The 16,782-nt window shown below is 41.4% G+C and overlaps 1 protein-coding gene across 1 annotated transcript in view; it reads left to right on the top strand.

The window, feature by feature from the left end:
* gpc3 (glypican 3) overlaps positions 1–16,782 on the top strand; it is a 177,425-nt gene that overhangs the window by 147,290 nt on the left and 13,353 nt on the right. The window contains exon 7 of the mRNA XM_059346024.1: positions 4,377–4,563. Within this exon, the coding sequence (XP_059202007.1) occupies positions 4,377–4,563 (187 nt within the window). The remainder of the gene's footprint in view (positions 1–4,376; positions 4,564–16,782) is intronic.

Genomic DNA, 16,782 nt, shown 5'->3' with positions numbered 1-16,782 from the left:
GCTTCCCTCACATGGGTCTGGAACTGGATTTTTAATTTAAAAATGTAAAACACTCAGATCTTGTGTTTTTGGCAGTTTTGGTTTGTGGCTTCAGACTGAAATATTTCAGTATTCCAATGCAGAAGGGCTTCAGAAGAAATTTTCAGTAGTTTTAAATCTTCCTCAACACAGCATGATGTTAGTCAATCATGGTTCTATAGAGTCATTACAAAGGTGTAGCAGTGTGTATCCAATGCACTGTGACATTTAAATAGCATTTAACTTATTTTTGGGCGTTGTCTGTCTCATCTTAGAACTGTGACACCTTGACAGTGTGTTTTCAGTTTATGAAAGTTAATTGTAACATTTCAGTTCTCTAAAAATATCTCTTAGACACTATGTAGAGCAGGGGTCTCAAACTCAAATTACCTTGGGGCCGCTGGAGGCAGTATCAAAATGACCAAAAAAAGACACAAAATTACTAAAAAAGACACAAAATTACCAAAAAAGACACAAAATTACTAAAAAAAAGACACAAAATGACCCAAAAATACACAAAATTACAAAAAAATTACACAAAATAACCAAAAAACACTGAAAAAAGACTAAATTACTTTTTTAAAAAAAGACACAAAATTACCAAAAAAGACACAAAATTATTTTTTTAAATGACACAAAATTACCAAAAAAAGACACAAACTTATTAAAAGCAAGACAAAATCATTAAAAAAGACACAAAATTATTAAAAGAAAGACAAATTATTAAAAAAAAAGACACAAAATTACTTTAAAAAAGACACAAAATGGAACCTGGTCTCACAGGAATCCGTGAAATAGCCACGGATTCGCTTAACTCAGAATCCGTGGAATAGCCATGGAATCACTCAAATTTCCGTGAAACTGACACGGATTTCGCTACAATGCAAGTTAATGACATATCCCGTGGCTGTTCCATGGATATTTTTTCCTATTGGTTTGTTCCAAGTCACGTGACTTTCAAGGTTCTTTCAAGGACAGTTCTCTCATTTTAAGTGAAAAAATTAATATTTTGACATAGTTTCTGCATAAAAATGGATTTTGATTACATTTCTAGCGAGAAATATATGTTTTATTTTCTAAATCTTCACTCAGTGAATGTACATAATCACTTTGTATGTTGGAATAGCCACGGGATATGACTGTCATTAACTTGCATTGCAGCAAAATCCGGAGATGGAGATGGCCAAAATGCCAATCTTAAGGTTTCAAAACCGTAGTCCAGAAAGCAATGGGTGATTTTACTGTAACTGAGCCCACTTCTTCTTCTTTTACAGTCTGTGTCTTATGACCGAATACTTCTGTAGTGTATTTCATTAGTTTGATTATTATTAGTTTAGTATAAGTTTATTTTGTATTTATTTTTGTGTACACTAGGGGCACTAAGCACCAGACCAAACAGGTATTGGGCATTGATAAAGGTAGCAGGTGTTAGTGACAGGTAATGCACCAGAAGGGACACAGTTTTTTACCAGAGCAAAGAGAGGCAGAATGAAATGTTTGTTTGCTTTGAACTTGGAATGAAGCAAAACATGAATCCTGTTAGCGACTTTTCACACTCTAGCGACTATTTTTCAAAAAAGTGGCTAGCGACAAATCTAGCGACTTCTCTGGTGTTATTGGAGACTTTTTTAGACTCGTTCTTACTCTTCTTAACTGCGTGGGCTGCTGGCAGGAGTCTCTCCCAGCTGCAATCACAGAACCTGAGGGGATGCTAACCCCTTTAGCGTCCAGTATGTAAATCGTGCATGTGCGAAGTCGCCGCTGGCTGGTTTACAGTCAGTGTCTCTTTTGGGTCACTTTAGCCGGTCCCAAGGCCGGATTAAGGAGGAGTGTTGGAATTGTGACAGAAGACAGTGCACTTGCAGTTCTAAACATATTTAGGGTGTTTTTTTTTTCTTTCCCACAACATTATTCCTCTCCTACAGCATCCATTACAAGTACAAGCACATGGTAAATCATGCAAATTAGGTGATGACGTCATTTAGCGACTTTTTTGGACAGCTAATAGCTACTTTCCTTACTGAGGAGTTGGCAACACTGGCCTTTAGTGCAGCCTCACAGAGCTGCTAGCGCTGCTGTAGAGTCGTGTTTCTCCTAACATCAGTATACAGTGAATCAGAGACAGCATGTCTGTTTACGTGTTGAGGGGAGTTGCTGTGTTTGCTGGCAGGTGGTGAGTTACACATGGCAGTGTTCACACAGACCGAGCTCTAAACAGGGACACGACAGTTGCTGTCAATGTTTTTCCCCTCACTCCTCATACCTTTTTTTAGGTTTTGTTCTAAAATACCCCGAACCACATCGTTCTTTCCCTGCTTTACAAGTGTTTGTTTGCTGTTTAATTGGTTTGCAAGGCGCCCCTCCCCTCACAAAGTCCAACTGAGTTGCCAGGATACAGACCAGGAGAAGGAATTTCAGGACCTCAGTAAATCTATGAAGGACTCCAGCAAATGTGGGCAAACACGGTTCTGTCTCTAACAAAACAGTCCAGTACATTAAAGCTCCATTACTCATGAGGACAGTTTGTTTCTGGGACATATTTCACCGTGACACCTGAGGGCTCTGCTCGGTCGACAGGTGGCCTTTTGCTAAACGGCCTCAAACAGAAGTCAGAATGTTCCTGGATGGCTCGTCCTGTCTGTGACCTACTGTTTGTCCATCCCTCGGCCTAAGTGACCAGGCTTTTAGAAATGTTGTGGTCATCGTGCGTGTATGGCCTCAATGTTGAGAAATGAATGGAGGTTTGTTGGGCTGGGAACAAGGTGATGTGTGTTCCTTCTCTCAACTTTAGTTTATGTCACTTGTAAAAACCCAGATTGACTGGTTTGTATATGCAGGCGAAGGGAACAGGGTTGTTTATCTTCAGACTGACGTAATTCTGTGATTAGCACTGGGTTTTTATACCTCCGCTCTCCGTCTCTCACACACACACACACACACACACACAAACACACAGTGGGATCTCAGGCAGACGTCGCAGCTGACTTGAGACAAGGCCCATATGAACTCAATTTTCTCCCATAGCCCAGCCAAAACAACCAAAAACAACAACAAAAAATGCATGCTGACGTATGCAGATAGGAAGGAAATCAATAAAAAACAAAGGAGGAGGCAGAGCGGTGAGATGAAAGCAGGCTCGGAGGGCAGGAGGCTGGAATTTAGCACATCTGTTACCTTGGCAGGGCTCTCAATCATGTGTTATGTTGTGGAGGCTAAAAGATGGTCAGAGTGCGGCCATGTAGGTTGTTTCCAGGCTGGCTCACATGTTTTTCACCCGTGGATACAACACAGGATTGTTTTTTTGCACCACAGAACAGAAAGTACTGGGGAAAGCTTTCTTTTAAGATGACATTTCTGCTCAGTTTTAGTCATAGAATGTATAAAGTTTGCTCGTTCCCCTCCTTTTACACTTGGTCAGGAGGAATTCAGAGAGTTTTAATGAAATTACTTTACAGCTCTTGGACATTTCTGTATTATTTATGAGTTGATTAGTTTACCACAGTTCTCAATAAACACTTCTGGTATGTTATGCACAAACACATTATGAGTTGCTGTAATTCACGTGGGAAAATATGTGAGTTGAACAACAACTTCTTTTTTCAGCCCCGAGGCGAAACCTGAATAAGATTCGGGTGCAAATAATATCATATTTTCTTTGTTTTAGAGCTTGTGTTGCATGTTGTAGCCATCTTTATAATATTAGCATTGTTTAATCTGTTGGTTTTCTTATTATTTGTCTGCAACTTCTTATGCTGCCGTCTTGTCTCCCATGAGAAAGAGGTTTCCAATCAGAATTGATTCAACAAAATAAGTCAGACTATTACATTAACATTAACATAAATTTTCATCTGACTCTCATTTTAGATCTCGAGGACTTGATGTCCACTTGGACAGAGTGTGTTATGTGGTGTTATTGTATCCCTGTTGCCCTGAGACAACCACTCAAGACAATGATGTTTGCCAGTAACAACACAATCGCACCAGTCTGCTTACCCTACTGTTTCTTTTTCTACCAGTAAATTACATGGAGCGACAGCCACAGTCCTTTGAATGAATCACGTTTGGACAGAAATAACAAAACTGGCACAGATAACAAAACTGCCTGGCAATATATTTAGAGTTTGGTAAATACCAACGCTTTTAGATCTCACCGAGTTTTTGTCAGGAATTCCCCTCATACTGCTCTAATCACACAGTACACACTCAGATCAAGAGACACCCCTTATTTATTTTAACAGCTTTGTTAAACCATTAATGCACAGGCACATTCCGGCCGCAGAATGATTCATGGAGAGGGAGAGGGCGGGGTGTGTTTTTAACATCATTACCTTTTAACCTCTTCCTGTTTGTTTCCACAGTTGCTGCGGCTGGTAACCGTGTCTGAGAAGCGCTGGAGAGCCCGGTCGCGCGCAAGCGGAGTGGACGGCTGGAGCGACGAGGGGGAAGAAGGATTCCAGAGCGGTGACTGTGACGATGAAGATGAGTGCACCGGGGTGTCAGGGCTGGGGCCGCCACCGAGGCGCAAACGGTTACGCATCTTCGCAGGTTAGACAAATACGGAACATGAACCATTATAACTTAAAGTGGACGTATGATGTTCATTTTAAGGTTCAAACTTGTATTTTGGATTTTACTTAAACATGTTTCATGCTTTAATGTTCATAAAACACATAATTTTCCTCATACTTCTGTCTGAATATACCTGTATTCACCCTCTGTCTGAAACGCTCTGTTTTAGAGCCTGTCACTTTAAGAGCCCCTCCTGAAAAAGCACAGTCTGCTGTGATTGGTCGGTCTATGCGCCTCTGCACCATCATTGCAGCTGGGAAAGGACTGCAAGGCACTGTAGCTGCACTTTCTACCTATATACAGTATATATATACATACAGTATGTATATATACTGTATGTGTGTGTGTGTATACATATATATATATATATATATATATATATATATATATAGTCATAGAAAAAAATATTAGATCACCCCTGTTTTCATAATAAGATAATGATAATGATTTTGGTTATTATCAAGAAAACCATGGAAAATGTCTAGATAATAGCTCTTAAATTAAACTCGTATGAGCTATTTTTGTTGTTATCATTATATTTGTCCAAACAAATGTACCTTTAGTTGTACCAGGCATTAAAATTAGCAAGAAATTGAAGAAAAAGGTGGTCTAATTATTTTTCCATGACTAGATAATTGTGTGACATCCCAACCTTACAGAAGTCTTGACAGCTCATTTAAAGGGACAGTTTATTTAAATGGACTGTGTGCATTTCTATGAGAAGTGTTTTGATGCTTTCACTGTTTTTTTATATCACTGAGACCTGCTTTATAAACATAAACATAAAGACATCTGCATCTAGCCTACGCTGTTATAGTTTATTCATTCATTACCATTAACCGCTTATCCGCAATCGGGTCGCGGGGAACACCCTGGACAGGACGCCAGACTATCGCAGGGCTAACACATAGAGACAGACAATCACACTCTCATTCACACCTATGGGCAATTTAGAGTCACCAATTAAAGGAAGCCGGAGTACCCGGTGAGAACATGCAAACTCCACACAGAAGAGCCACAGGTGGGAGGCGAACCAGCAACCCTCTAGCTGTGAGGCGAGAGCGCTAACCACTACACCACCGTGTAGCCCTGTTATAGTTCATGTTGTTTATTTTTCGGTTCGAAAAGAAGAATTAATTTAAAATTTTAAAAAGACATGAAAATTTCACTTTTTACCACATTGCACCTTTATATTGCACTCAAGTGATAATGCTCTGAAAAGATGATGGACTCAAGCTATTAAGTTATTAGGCCTGCTCACTAAATTAGAGCAATTAACTTTAGAGCTGGTAAGTGCATGAATAGGTTTGGTTTTGTCTGCAGTGAGTCAGAGCGAGCACAGCCAGTGGGCACAGCAGAGAGGTGTTTACATGACTACTGTACATGTTGACACCACTGTGACACTATGCAGCAGAAGACGTGAGACTTCCTCAGGTAGCCGCCTCACCTCGACCCCTTGACCTCCCAGCCGTCAGTCCCTCGGAAGCGTCAGACGTGCTCTCCGAAAGCCAAACAAAGAACAAATGAAGCTACAAACTGCTGGAAGAAAAGAAACCAAACAGAAAAAGAGGGAGAAAACAGCCAGGGAGCAGGAACAAGGGGGTTCGATACACCGACACAAAGCCAGCGCAGCTGAGCAAACACGGCAGAGGGAGTAGTCCTCCTGTCGGGGATGTTGTGGCAGAGATTTGGGTTCGCCGGGCAGGGAGCGAGAGCAGGAACCCGAGGTTAACACAGGAATCCTGCAGGGCCATCACTTCCAGCAGGCTGGGCCGTGAGAGTCTGATGCCCTCTCTTACACGCTCCTGTTAGCCCGACTGTACAGTTCTGCTCGGATACACAGAGTCATTATGCTGTCTCTGCTGGCTCTCAAGCTGCTGCTGGTTGACACAGTGGGAAATTAAAGCACCCCTTAAAGTCTGACCTCCATCTTTAGAGTGTGTGTGCAGCCACATGTGTGCCTGTTTGTGCATGAGCCAGTAATGTTTGCAGACCTTGGAGAGTCCCTGCTCATTGGCAGATACACAGATAGCTGCTGATAGCCTGTGATGACCCAGCAAAATGCTGACCTAGCACGGCCAATTTTGGTCAAACAGGGGACTGGGGGTTCAAAGGTCAACCTGCAGAGCATGAGGCCTAATGGGCTGCCTGTCTGTGCTCTGCTGCTCTGATGGACGAGGAAGATCTGGTTTCACAAAGCCGGGAGTGGAGCTGCGTTGTAGCACACACACACACAGATACACACAAGAGCCGGGGTAAGGTGACAGAAGCCACAACAACAAGGTGCAGACAGGAGCGAGGCCGGGCTGAGACCCCCCCACAGCCCGGCTGTCAACCTGCTGACCACACAGAGGATGTTCCCAAACGTGCGTAGTGATTGATCTGTCCTCGCTCATTCTGCATGCAGATTCCATAACCTTCTGATCACCCACAACACACACATGCAGACACACACTTCCCCTCGCGGCCAATCAAACCTCACGCCACACATTCCTCAGAGCATTCCAGGCCAGGGGAGCTATTCCAGGACAGGGACCCCCCCTCCGACACCACCCTCACCCCTCCAAAGCCAGACTAAGAGCCAGTCACTGGACTGGTTACAGCTCACACACCAGACGGATCACTCACTGACCTTTGGGGTGTCTGCTCATTCAGGTGCTCAATTCATTTGACGAGACACAATTTTCCGTCTCTTCAGTGGAGCAGAAGTTACATGCTCCATCTACAGTACGTAGTAATTTTTTTGTTAAATCGGTTTCCATCGCACTTTCTTTTAGTCATACACAAATTTCCGGCCAATCATAAAGATTTTTGCGGTATTTTAAGTTTTTATTTTTTTTATTTTTCTTTCCACTCAGGTTTTTTAAAATAGCCATAAAAACGGGTGCCTGGAAACACACCAGCATTATAACTTTAAGCATTTGTTTTAACTTGACCGCTGGATGTGTTATCACCAGTTGTGGAAAAAGTATCTCTCTTCAGTAAAAGTACTAATACCACACTGTGAAATTACTCCACTACAAGTAAAAGTCCTGCATTCAAAACTTACTGAAGTAAAAGTACAAAAGTATCAGCATCAAAATGTACTTAAAGTATCAAAAGTAAAAGTACTCGTTATGCAGAATAAATCCACTCAGATTGTTTTATATATTCTAAATATATTTTTAGATTATAATAATTATTGGTGAATTTATGTAAGCAGTATAAGCTCATTTTAACTACTTAATTTAAAGTAAATATTTTATCAGTTTAAATTTATCATGTTTTTTATGTTAAACATTGACTCGAAAAGTAACTAAAGCTGTCAGCTAAATGTAGTGGAGTAAGATCAATATTTGCTTCTAAATGTAGTGAAGTAGAAGTATAAGTATTAGATAAAATGGAAATACTCAAGTAAAGTACCTCAAAATTGCACTTAAGTACAGTACTTGAGTAAATGTACTTAGTTACATTCCACCACCGGCTATAGCATGCATTTCAGCATTGTGAATTAAACTATTTATTAAACTTCAAAACTATATATAAATGCATAAACAGCAGCGTATGTATCCATCTGTGTCTATTTTTTTTTTTTTAAATCCTGTTATCTGTGATACTGTATGACTGTCTCATGATGAGGGCTCACCTGTTTCTATGCTTTCATGCACACCTGCTCTCTGACTGTACGGCCTCTGTGAGAAACAAAGAGCCTCCATAAAATCTGCTCAAAGCTTCTCTTCATTCCCTCATATTCACTTCACTGCCTACTGTCACTGCGAATGTGTACTGCAGTGTTTTCAGACCACTGAGTCATTTACTGTATAAAGTCCTAAACCTATCCGACAGTGAAAAACCTGCAAGTGAGTTTAATTCAGCTCCACAAAGTGTGTAAGATGAATGGCAACGAATGGTTCCACTGGTCTCAATGTAATGTTTCTTGACTCAAGTTAAAACAAAATGATTCACATTGTGTAAACGTGGGAATAATCCACAGAAATGTTTCTTTTTATAACAGGAGCTGACCACTCAATTCTAAACCACTTATGAAGACGGCTATTTAAGAGTCTAACGCTAACTGCTAGACTAAATAACTTGTTAAAATGGGTTTTTCATGCAGTTTGGAAACATCCAGTAGTCTGAAAGCCAACAGTTGGTGGGCTGTGCCACGGCTCAGCAGCCCAGAGCTCTGCCTTGTGTGTTTTCTTGCTGAGCTGGACTTGAACGGGGCCTTTTCGCTGCGTGCTGTACCTCGCCGTGCCTCAGCAGGAGCCACGTGAATAGGCCTCTTGTTATGTTCCTGCACTCAGACGTTCGGTCACCGTAAGCACCCCGAAGGAAAGCTGTACTTTTGAGAAGCTCTTGAGCATTTTTATCAGCGCCAGGGGTTAGCAAAATACAAAGTGGAAATATTCCTGTAATGTGAAACATGCGGCTTACGATGGGAGGCTGGGCCGGGCTCACCTTTCAGGTCTGCTACAAATTTTGTGGCGAGAACAAAGGCGCGTGTAAAAGAAAGAAGAAGGTGATGAAAGAATGCGGGGAAAGTACAGAAAGAGACAAAAACACCTTTGATAGCTCTAAAGGTTGATACACTGGGAAACCTAAACATTCTTTACTCTGTATGTGGGTCCAATGGACGGGCGTGCGCGCTGCCAATACGAGGAGCTGGTATGTTAATTAACTGCAGCTGTGACCCCTGACCCTCGGCACCTGATAGGTGAGTCACACGGCGCCGCTCGTCCTCAGTAGTGTTTGCCACATGTCTTCATCAAAAAGCCATAATCCAGACACTGTTGACATTAGCTCTGGCAGCTCTGGGTGCATCCACCATGTTTCCTCCTCCTCTAAGCTCCATATACTTTCATAAGGCTGATTATCTGAGCTACCGCACTCATGAATGTGCTTCCAGTTATTGAGTCGTCCACATGTGGTGAGCAGGTAGACGGCCGCGTCCCGCAGGTTGGCGTGAGACAGAAGGAAACAGGCTCAGACGATGCAGATGTGCGAGTGCAGGTGTTTGGGCGGAAGAGGAATCTGGGCGCCCACATGGTCTCAGTCCTCTACGGTTTTCAACAGCAAGCAGAGCCGGATAACACCGAGGCAAAAAAACATGCAGCCTTAACCAAAGTATGTCCGTCCAAGGCCGACCTCCATCAGGAATAAATCATCATCTATTAAAACCTTTATTTAACCGGGAAAATCGTCTCTTTTTCCTGGCCAATACAGGCAGCAGCAGCACAGGGTAAATAAACAAAATATCCAAAATATTTAAGATAAGATAAGATGAGATATAACTTTATTTATCCTGCAGTGGGGAAATTTAGTCATCACAGCAGCTCAAGATACAGACGCATAGATATAGAAAACAGAATATAGAATATAAAAAATAAGATATATATAGTCGTGAAAAAAATTATTAGACCACCCCTTTTCTTCAGTTTCTTGTTCATTTTAATGCCTGGTACAACTAACAATAATAATAATAATAATAATAATAACTAAAGGTATATTTGTTTGGACAAATATAATGATAACAACAAAAAAATATCATAAAAGTTTAATTTAAGAGCTGATATCTAGACATTTTCCATGGTTTTCTTGATAATGAGTGTGGTTATTATCAAGAAAACCATGGAAAATGGCTAGATGTCAACTGAATGAACAAGAAATTGAAGAAAACAATATTTTCCATGACTGTGCATACATTCTATACTATTGCATTTTACAGATATTGCAATTTGGAGAAAATATATTTTTGCATGTTAAATAGGTTGAATAACTTGTTGCATGTAGTGGTATGAACATCAATGAATAAATATATTAAAATATTTGCAGAGATATACACAGTACAGTATAAGCGGTATAATATAATAATAATATAATATAATATAGAAAAAATACAGAAAGCCTAATGTGGTCGGATTTGACATAAATCATCAACAATAAAGGACAAAAAGGAGAAATATTTTTTACTTAAAACATTTACAGCCAGATATGCTTGCCTCTAGATCATTAAGAAGTTCTGTAAAAACATCCAAGGAAACCAGCTGCTGAAGATTCAGATCATTTTGCAACTAATTCCAAGAAGAGAGAGCAGCGGACTTAAACGCCCTTTTTCCCAGTTCAGTCCAAATATGTAGCAAGACTAAACAATCAAATGAAATTACAATATGGACGAGTGCAGGCAGAGGCAAAATATGTCTGAATTAAAAGTATAGTATTCTTCAAAAAGTATTCAGGTCCCTTACTTAAGTAACAGTACTAATACCACACTGTGAAATGACTCCACTACAAGTAAAAGTCCTGCATTCAAAACTTACTGAAGTAAAAGTACAAAAGTATCAGCATGAAAATGTACTTAAAGTATCAAAAGTAAAAGTACTCGTTATGCAGAATGGACCCACTCAGATTATTTTATGTATTATAATATATTATTGGATTATAATTATTGATGCTTTTATGTAAGCAGTGTTTGAATTTTAACTACTTAATATACTGTTATGAGGTTTAATTTAAGTAATGTCTAATCCCTTTAAATATATTGTGTTTTTATGTTAAATCTCAACCTGAAAAGTAACTAAAGCTGTCAGCTAATTGTAGTGGAGTAAGAAGTGCAATATTAATCGCAAAATGTAGTGGAGTAGAATTATAAAGTTACATAAAATGCAAATACTCAAGTAAAGTACAAGTACCTCAAAATTGTTCTTAAGTACAGTACTTGAGTAAATGTACTTAGTTACATTCCACCACTGCTTATCACTAATGTTTCCAACAATTTTCAAACCCAGACAAATCTGTCATCTTAATCAAGAACATGCTCCATGTCCATTGCCTGTTAATGGCGTCCTATCCCTGATATATTTGCCAGGAACCATCATAAATTGACTCTTTATTCATGTAAGCCACATTTTTGCAATACCCTATTTTGATCTTGGTCATATTTTACTCTATTACTTAACTATAAGCTTAACTAGGTTAAGGAATTTATTCATCAGACGTCAGAAAAACTATTTTGTAATGTGAAACTGCTTTATTCAGTGTTTTACTGGTCCATTTGTTGTTGAGGGGCGGACAGATATTTCGGTTTCTGGTAAAAACCTCCTGAACTTTGGATCTGAAGTTATCAGAGACACGTCAGCAGCAGCGTGCCAAACAGTGTAAGCAGTGTTTTGGTTTTTTTACCAGCTCCAGGTAAAAAAACAACAATAAAGAGAAACTAAATGGGAGAAACTGACTGCAATGATGGTTTTACTCCGTCTTTTGTTATTGTTATGCAGCAGAAAATGACATATTGCACATTTAAGTATTGTGATGCTGAAAGGTGTCCCGGCCTACAAATTGTATACTGCAGTCTTTGTTTGGTACACACCATCATTATTTCATTTTTTCAATCAAAATGAGAATAACATCATTCCCTCCAGTATTGTGAATCATATTGCAATGGAAATATCAGTCAAAATAATACGTTATTTATTCCAAATTACTCAGCCCTGATATGCAGAAGGCTGTTGTCCATTTTTCATCTAAAATGCTGACAGATCCACTATGTGGCTACACTGCTGTGTGTGAGCACAGCCTCACAGAGACACCAGTGTAGTGGTAGACTCTTAGTAGTTTTCTTGTTATGCCAATATAAATGCCAAATAAAACGGCCAACCAGAAGCATAAATCATCAATCAGACTCATTTAAGTGCCTACAATAGTGCTTTGGTTGTGATAACATATCTAATTTGACCTAATATGTTGCTGTGGCCAGTGATCTGTAATGAAATAGCACAATTATTCATTTTTCCAGAGAAATAAGAGATGAAGGAACAGATGTTGTTGCTCAGTTTAAGGCGATCTGCCGCATCACTACAAATCAAAATTCCAAAGAAGAGAGATTTGGAGAAAAAGAAAAGGCTGAGTCTTCTCATCCTTGGCTGACAAAAAGATCACTCTCTAGCCAACTGAAGTCTGTTTATCTTTTAGATGATTAATGATGAACTTAAAGTGTTGACTGTTTTCCAAAATGGATATAAAATATTCCTGGAGAAGTCTTTAAAGTTGATGAAAAAATGTCAAAGCCACAGGGGTGGAGGAGGTGTTGAAGTGTTGACGGGTGGTGCCGGTGGAGAGGCTGATAATGTGGAACACACTGGAAGTGTTCTGGCCGAGTCTTCTCTGCCTCCTCGAGCTTATAAACAACCTCTGTAAATTCAGCCAATCCTCCTCCTTCCACACCTCCTCCACGCCCCTCACAAAAATAATGAAGCTTGCCACCATCTGTGTAAACAGGCCGAACTAGTAAGAGCTGCAGTTCTGCCTGGAGCCCGCCACAAGGCCCCGTGTGTCCCCAGTTACTGGGCCCAGTGTGGTGGCAGTGGAGGGGAAGATGGGAGAGAGAAAAGTGAGGAAAGGGAACACGGGGATGAAGTTACCCTCTTATGGGCCCTTGTTGGTCTTCCGCCATGGAGCTTTCTCAAATCAATCCAGGGATAAAACCCTTCAGATTAGCCAGAAGGCAGGAAGAAGAGCCCTGGTTTTAATTTCTGTGGATACAAGCGCACAGAGCCGGCTGGGTTCTCATCATCTACACGATGGGGGCCCACCAGCGTTTGATTCATTTTCTAGGCCTATGCATTTTTTCTGTGTTTGTGTGTGCCTCTCGGAAAAGCGTTTGTTTGCTCAAGAGCTTTATTTACATTCACAGGCACATTTTGGACACACTAAATTGATTCCAGGCCCGTTCCTGGGTCATGTCCATCAGCTCAGCCACAGTCCACAAACACTCTGCACACAGCGGGACCATTCTGGAGGCCCGCTGCTCCGCTGCTCGCCGCCGCAGTGACACACAGCAGCCATTTTGTGGGAATGTCTTTAAAAGCCCTGGTTGAGGGTTTTGGGTGGTTTGCATTTTAACATGTTAACCCTCTACTTTCACCTGCGTCTCCTAAATCCCCCCTCTATCCGTCGTTCTTTCTCCCCCCACCGTGGGCGGGTCTCGCTCTGTTTTTCCAGCTCATTCTTGAAAGTAACTCAACGATGCAGTGAACATTGCAGGAGTCCTGCTGTCGATGGACTGCGAGCTGCTGGAGGAAACCACAGGCTAACCACTAAAAAGGCCTGTGATAGATAGCGAGACTGCTCGACAGGAGCTCTCTCTGCATGTGTGTGTGTGTGTGTACAGTCACAACGGCCAAATTGTCACTCTTGGCTGTATTTCTCGGCCGTGACAAGAATGCGGAGAGAGTTCTGCATGTTTGTTGGCAGCGACATTCGCACAACAAACACACGTCTCAATCTGCCAGCCACGTTTTCCTTCAGCGGGCCGAATGCTGGACTCAGGAGGAGAATGTAAACAGATCTGTGTGGGATGTCAGCTTCCCTCATTATTACAAGATAAAGATAGTATCCCAAGAATGCGAGCTCCCTGACCAGGACGTCCCCCAGGCCGAGCTGCAGCGCTGACCCAGCGGTCATCAGCTCGGCTCCGTGCACGACCACTCCTTCCTCTCTCCCTCTGATAAGAACCACCATTGTTCCATCTCTCCAGATACACCCGTAACCGGCGCTCCCCGCCAACCTCTGACCCTCCGCCAGCGCCGCCCTCAGAGCCGCTGGAGGTTACAGGCCTTCTCTGTACGCTGCAGAGCTCCACACCCTGAGCCAGCCCCCTTCCCTCAGCGCAGAATCACCTCTTTGTATGTTTGATTTGTTATGGTTTTTAAACCTCACACTCGCTCGCTCACTTTTCCACCCTCGGAGTGCGCTATGAGGAATTCTCGGCCAAAATTTATGCCTCGGTTCTGAGCTTTTTATTTCTCTTCAAGCTCCTTTTCTTTCTCCTTTCTACGATCATGTTAGCTGTTACTGGAAGGGGAGACTATAAATACTTTGGAGTAAATCTAATTTGGACAGCGCAGTGAGAGGCCAGTGGGTGCAGCACGCTGGTCATCCCCTCACTGACACCACCTCCCTTCACTGAACATGTTAATTAATAGGTGTTGACTTGAGTTTGTCCCACAAAGCCACAATTTAGAAAGTGTGTGAGAGGGTTGGTTTCCCCCTTTTGACAGCTGGGTGTATTCCTTCGTTATCAGAGCGAACCCACACATTCAATTTGGCATTTCTTAGATTTCAACTGACCACACCATTAGTTTTTCTTTCCTGTCCTCGGCCAGTGAGCCTCATTCACCAATATCTCCCTAAGCTTTTTCTTAAATCGGTAAAAAAAACAAAAAAACAGTTTATGTCCGATTCATGAAGGTGTTCCTAAGCTGCTGAATTGTTCGTATCTGTGTTCGTATAATGAAGGATTCCATTGTCGTGGTAACTTGAATACTAATAAGCATAGGTAAACACTCAACCAATCCCTATAAAAGGGCACGAGACTGCAGACACAAAGACATAAAATAAGAAAGAAATTGAGAGAATTAAGTCGGAATGCCCAAACAAATGTCTAAAGAGGGTGAAGCATCGGACTACAAACGTTCTGAAGTGGAGATACTTCCACAGGAAGTGGTCACCAAACAAGCTGTCATATTTAGTTGTGTCAATAGTGGATATAAAGTAACACACACTAATATCAGTGTATAGCTCCTCACAACAAGAGGGTCGCGGGTTCAACTCCAGCCTGCAGCTCTTCTGTGTGAAGTTTGCATGTCAGCCTGGGTTCTCTCTTCTGGCTTCCTCCCACAGTCCAAAGAGATGCACTTAGGTTTACTTGGTGACTCTAAATTGCCCATAGGAGTGAATGAGAGTGTGATTGTCTGTCTCTATGTGTCAGCCCTGTGATAGTCTGGAGACCTGTACAGGGTGTACCCGCCTCTCACCCAATGTCAGCTCCAGCCCCACATAACCCGAGTGGGAATAAGCTGTTAAAGATAATGAATGAATGAATGAATATCAGGCCTATTCTGTCTATCTGTGCCTGTACTATCCAATAAAGGCAAAATAATATCGTAATAGACATTATATATAAACAGTACTGTGCAACAGTGGACAGCTCCAGACACACATTCGACAACCCACAGGTAGCCGAAAAATTCATCAAAAGCATCTCCACTACACCTGATGAGGGAACGGAATAAAAACTGCATAATACAGCAGAAGAAAAGGAGACGATCAAACAAGTAATTATTAGACTGAATATAGGAGCAATATTGAGGTTTGATGTCTCTGCAAACATGTGAGATACAGTCAGGTTAGATGATATAAAGCACGTTTTGTTTTTGTTTTCACAATAGTTTTTACTTTCCTTTTCCCACTTATCCTATCCTGAAAAGGAAGATTGTAAGACCCATAAACAATATTGGTTGCTATTATTTATCTCTGTAATAAGTTACCATTAATTTTAGATTTAACGCCAATTTATCATACCAGGCTTTTTGTCAGGATCAAAGGCAGGCAGGTGTGAAAATATGCTGTAAAAAAGAATGATTTTAAAAAATAGAAATGTTAATAGTTTAGTAAGTAAGTGAACAGAAGAAAAATCTAAATCACATCAATATTTGGTGTGACCACCTTTTTCCAGCATCAATTCTTCTAGGATGTTTTCACACCTGTCTAAGACTTTTGCACAGACAAAACAACGGGTCTATTCAGTGGCCACCTCACACTGCTCTTTCACTGGCCAACCTAGCATGCGAGCAGCCGTGGTGGGCAGAAGCCAGATCCAGAGTTTCTCAGTGAGCGATGAAGAGTCGATGTGCTTCCAGCCCCTTCTCAAAGTTTTTTCTTCACTGTTTATATGGAAAAAATCATGCAAAATAAATAATTAATCATAGCAGAGTTTAAAATGTATCTGGAGCACTCAGATGTGCATAAGTGTGCTCTTTAGTCTCTGTTCTTACCTCAGAACAAATCCCAAATATGAAATCATTGGTGAATGTCAGGATCTTTTTGTAAAACTGCATAATTAGGTTTTGGAAGAAATTTCTTCTTCAGAACAGTTGGTGAATGAGACTCATTGTTCTCATTCTGCTAAACGTTAATGACTTCCGATTTCACCTTCCCTCTAATGCCTTTAGAACTCCATTATGTCCGTTTGTGTCCTCTGTGCTTCTTGGCATCCCGACTCCCTGCCTTACTCTCTTGCCCTCTGTGTGGGAGGGTCCCTCAGCCTAGAATAACAGTGAGTGTTGTGGAGGTTGGGAGGCCAGAGCAGCTCAGAGAGCGATGCTGTTGCAAAGGCCCGGGGCAGGGCCTCCTCTGGGCGTCCCGTTTGTCTTGGCC

The sequence above is a fragment of the Centropristis striata genome, chromosome 12 (assembly GCF_030273125.1).
Source record: "Centropristis striata isolate RG_2023a ecotype Rhode Island chromosome 12, C.striata_1.0, whole genome shotgun sequence".
NCBI lineage: Eukaryota > Metazoa > Chordata > Actinopteri > Perciformes > Serranidae > Centropristis > Centropristis striata.
Note: the sequence above shows the minus strand (reverse complement) of the source record. Positions and strands in the feature narration are given on the sequence as shown.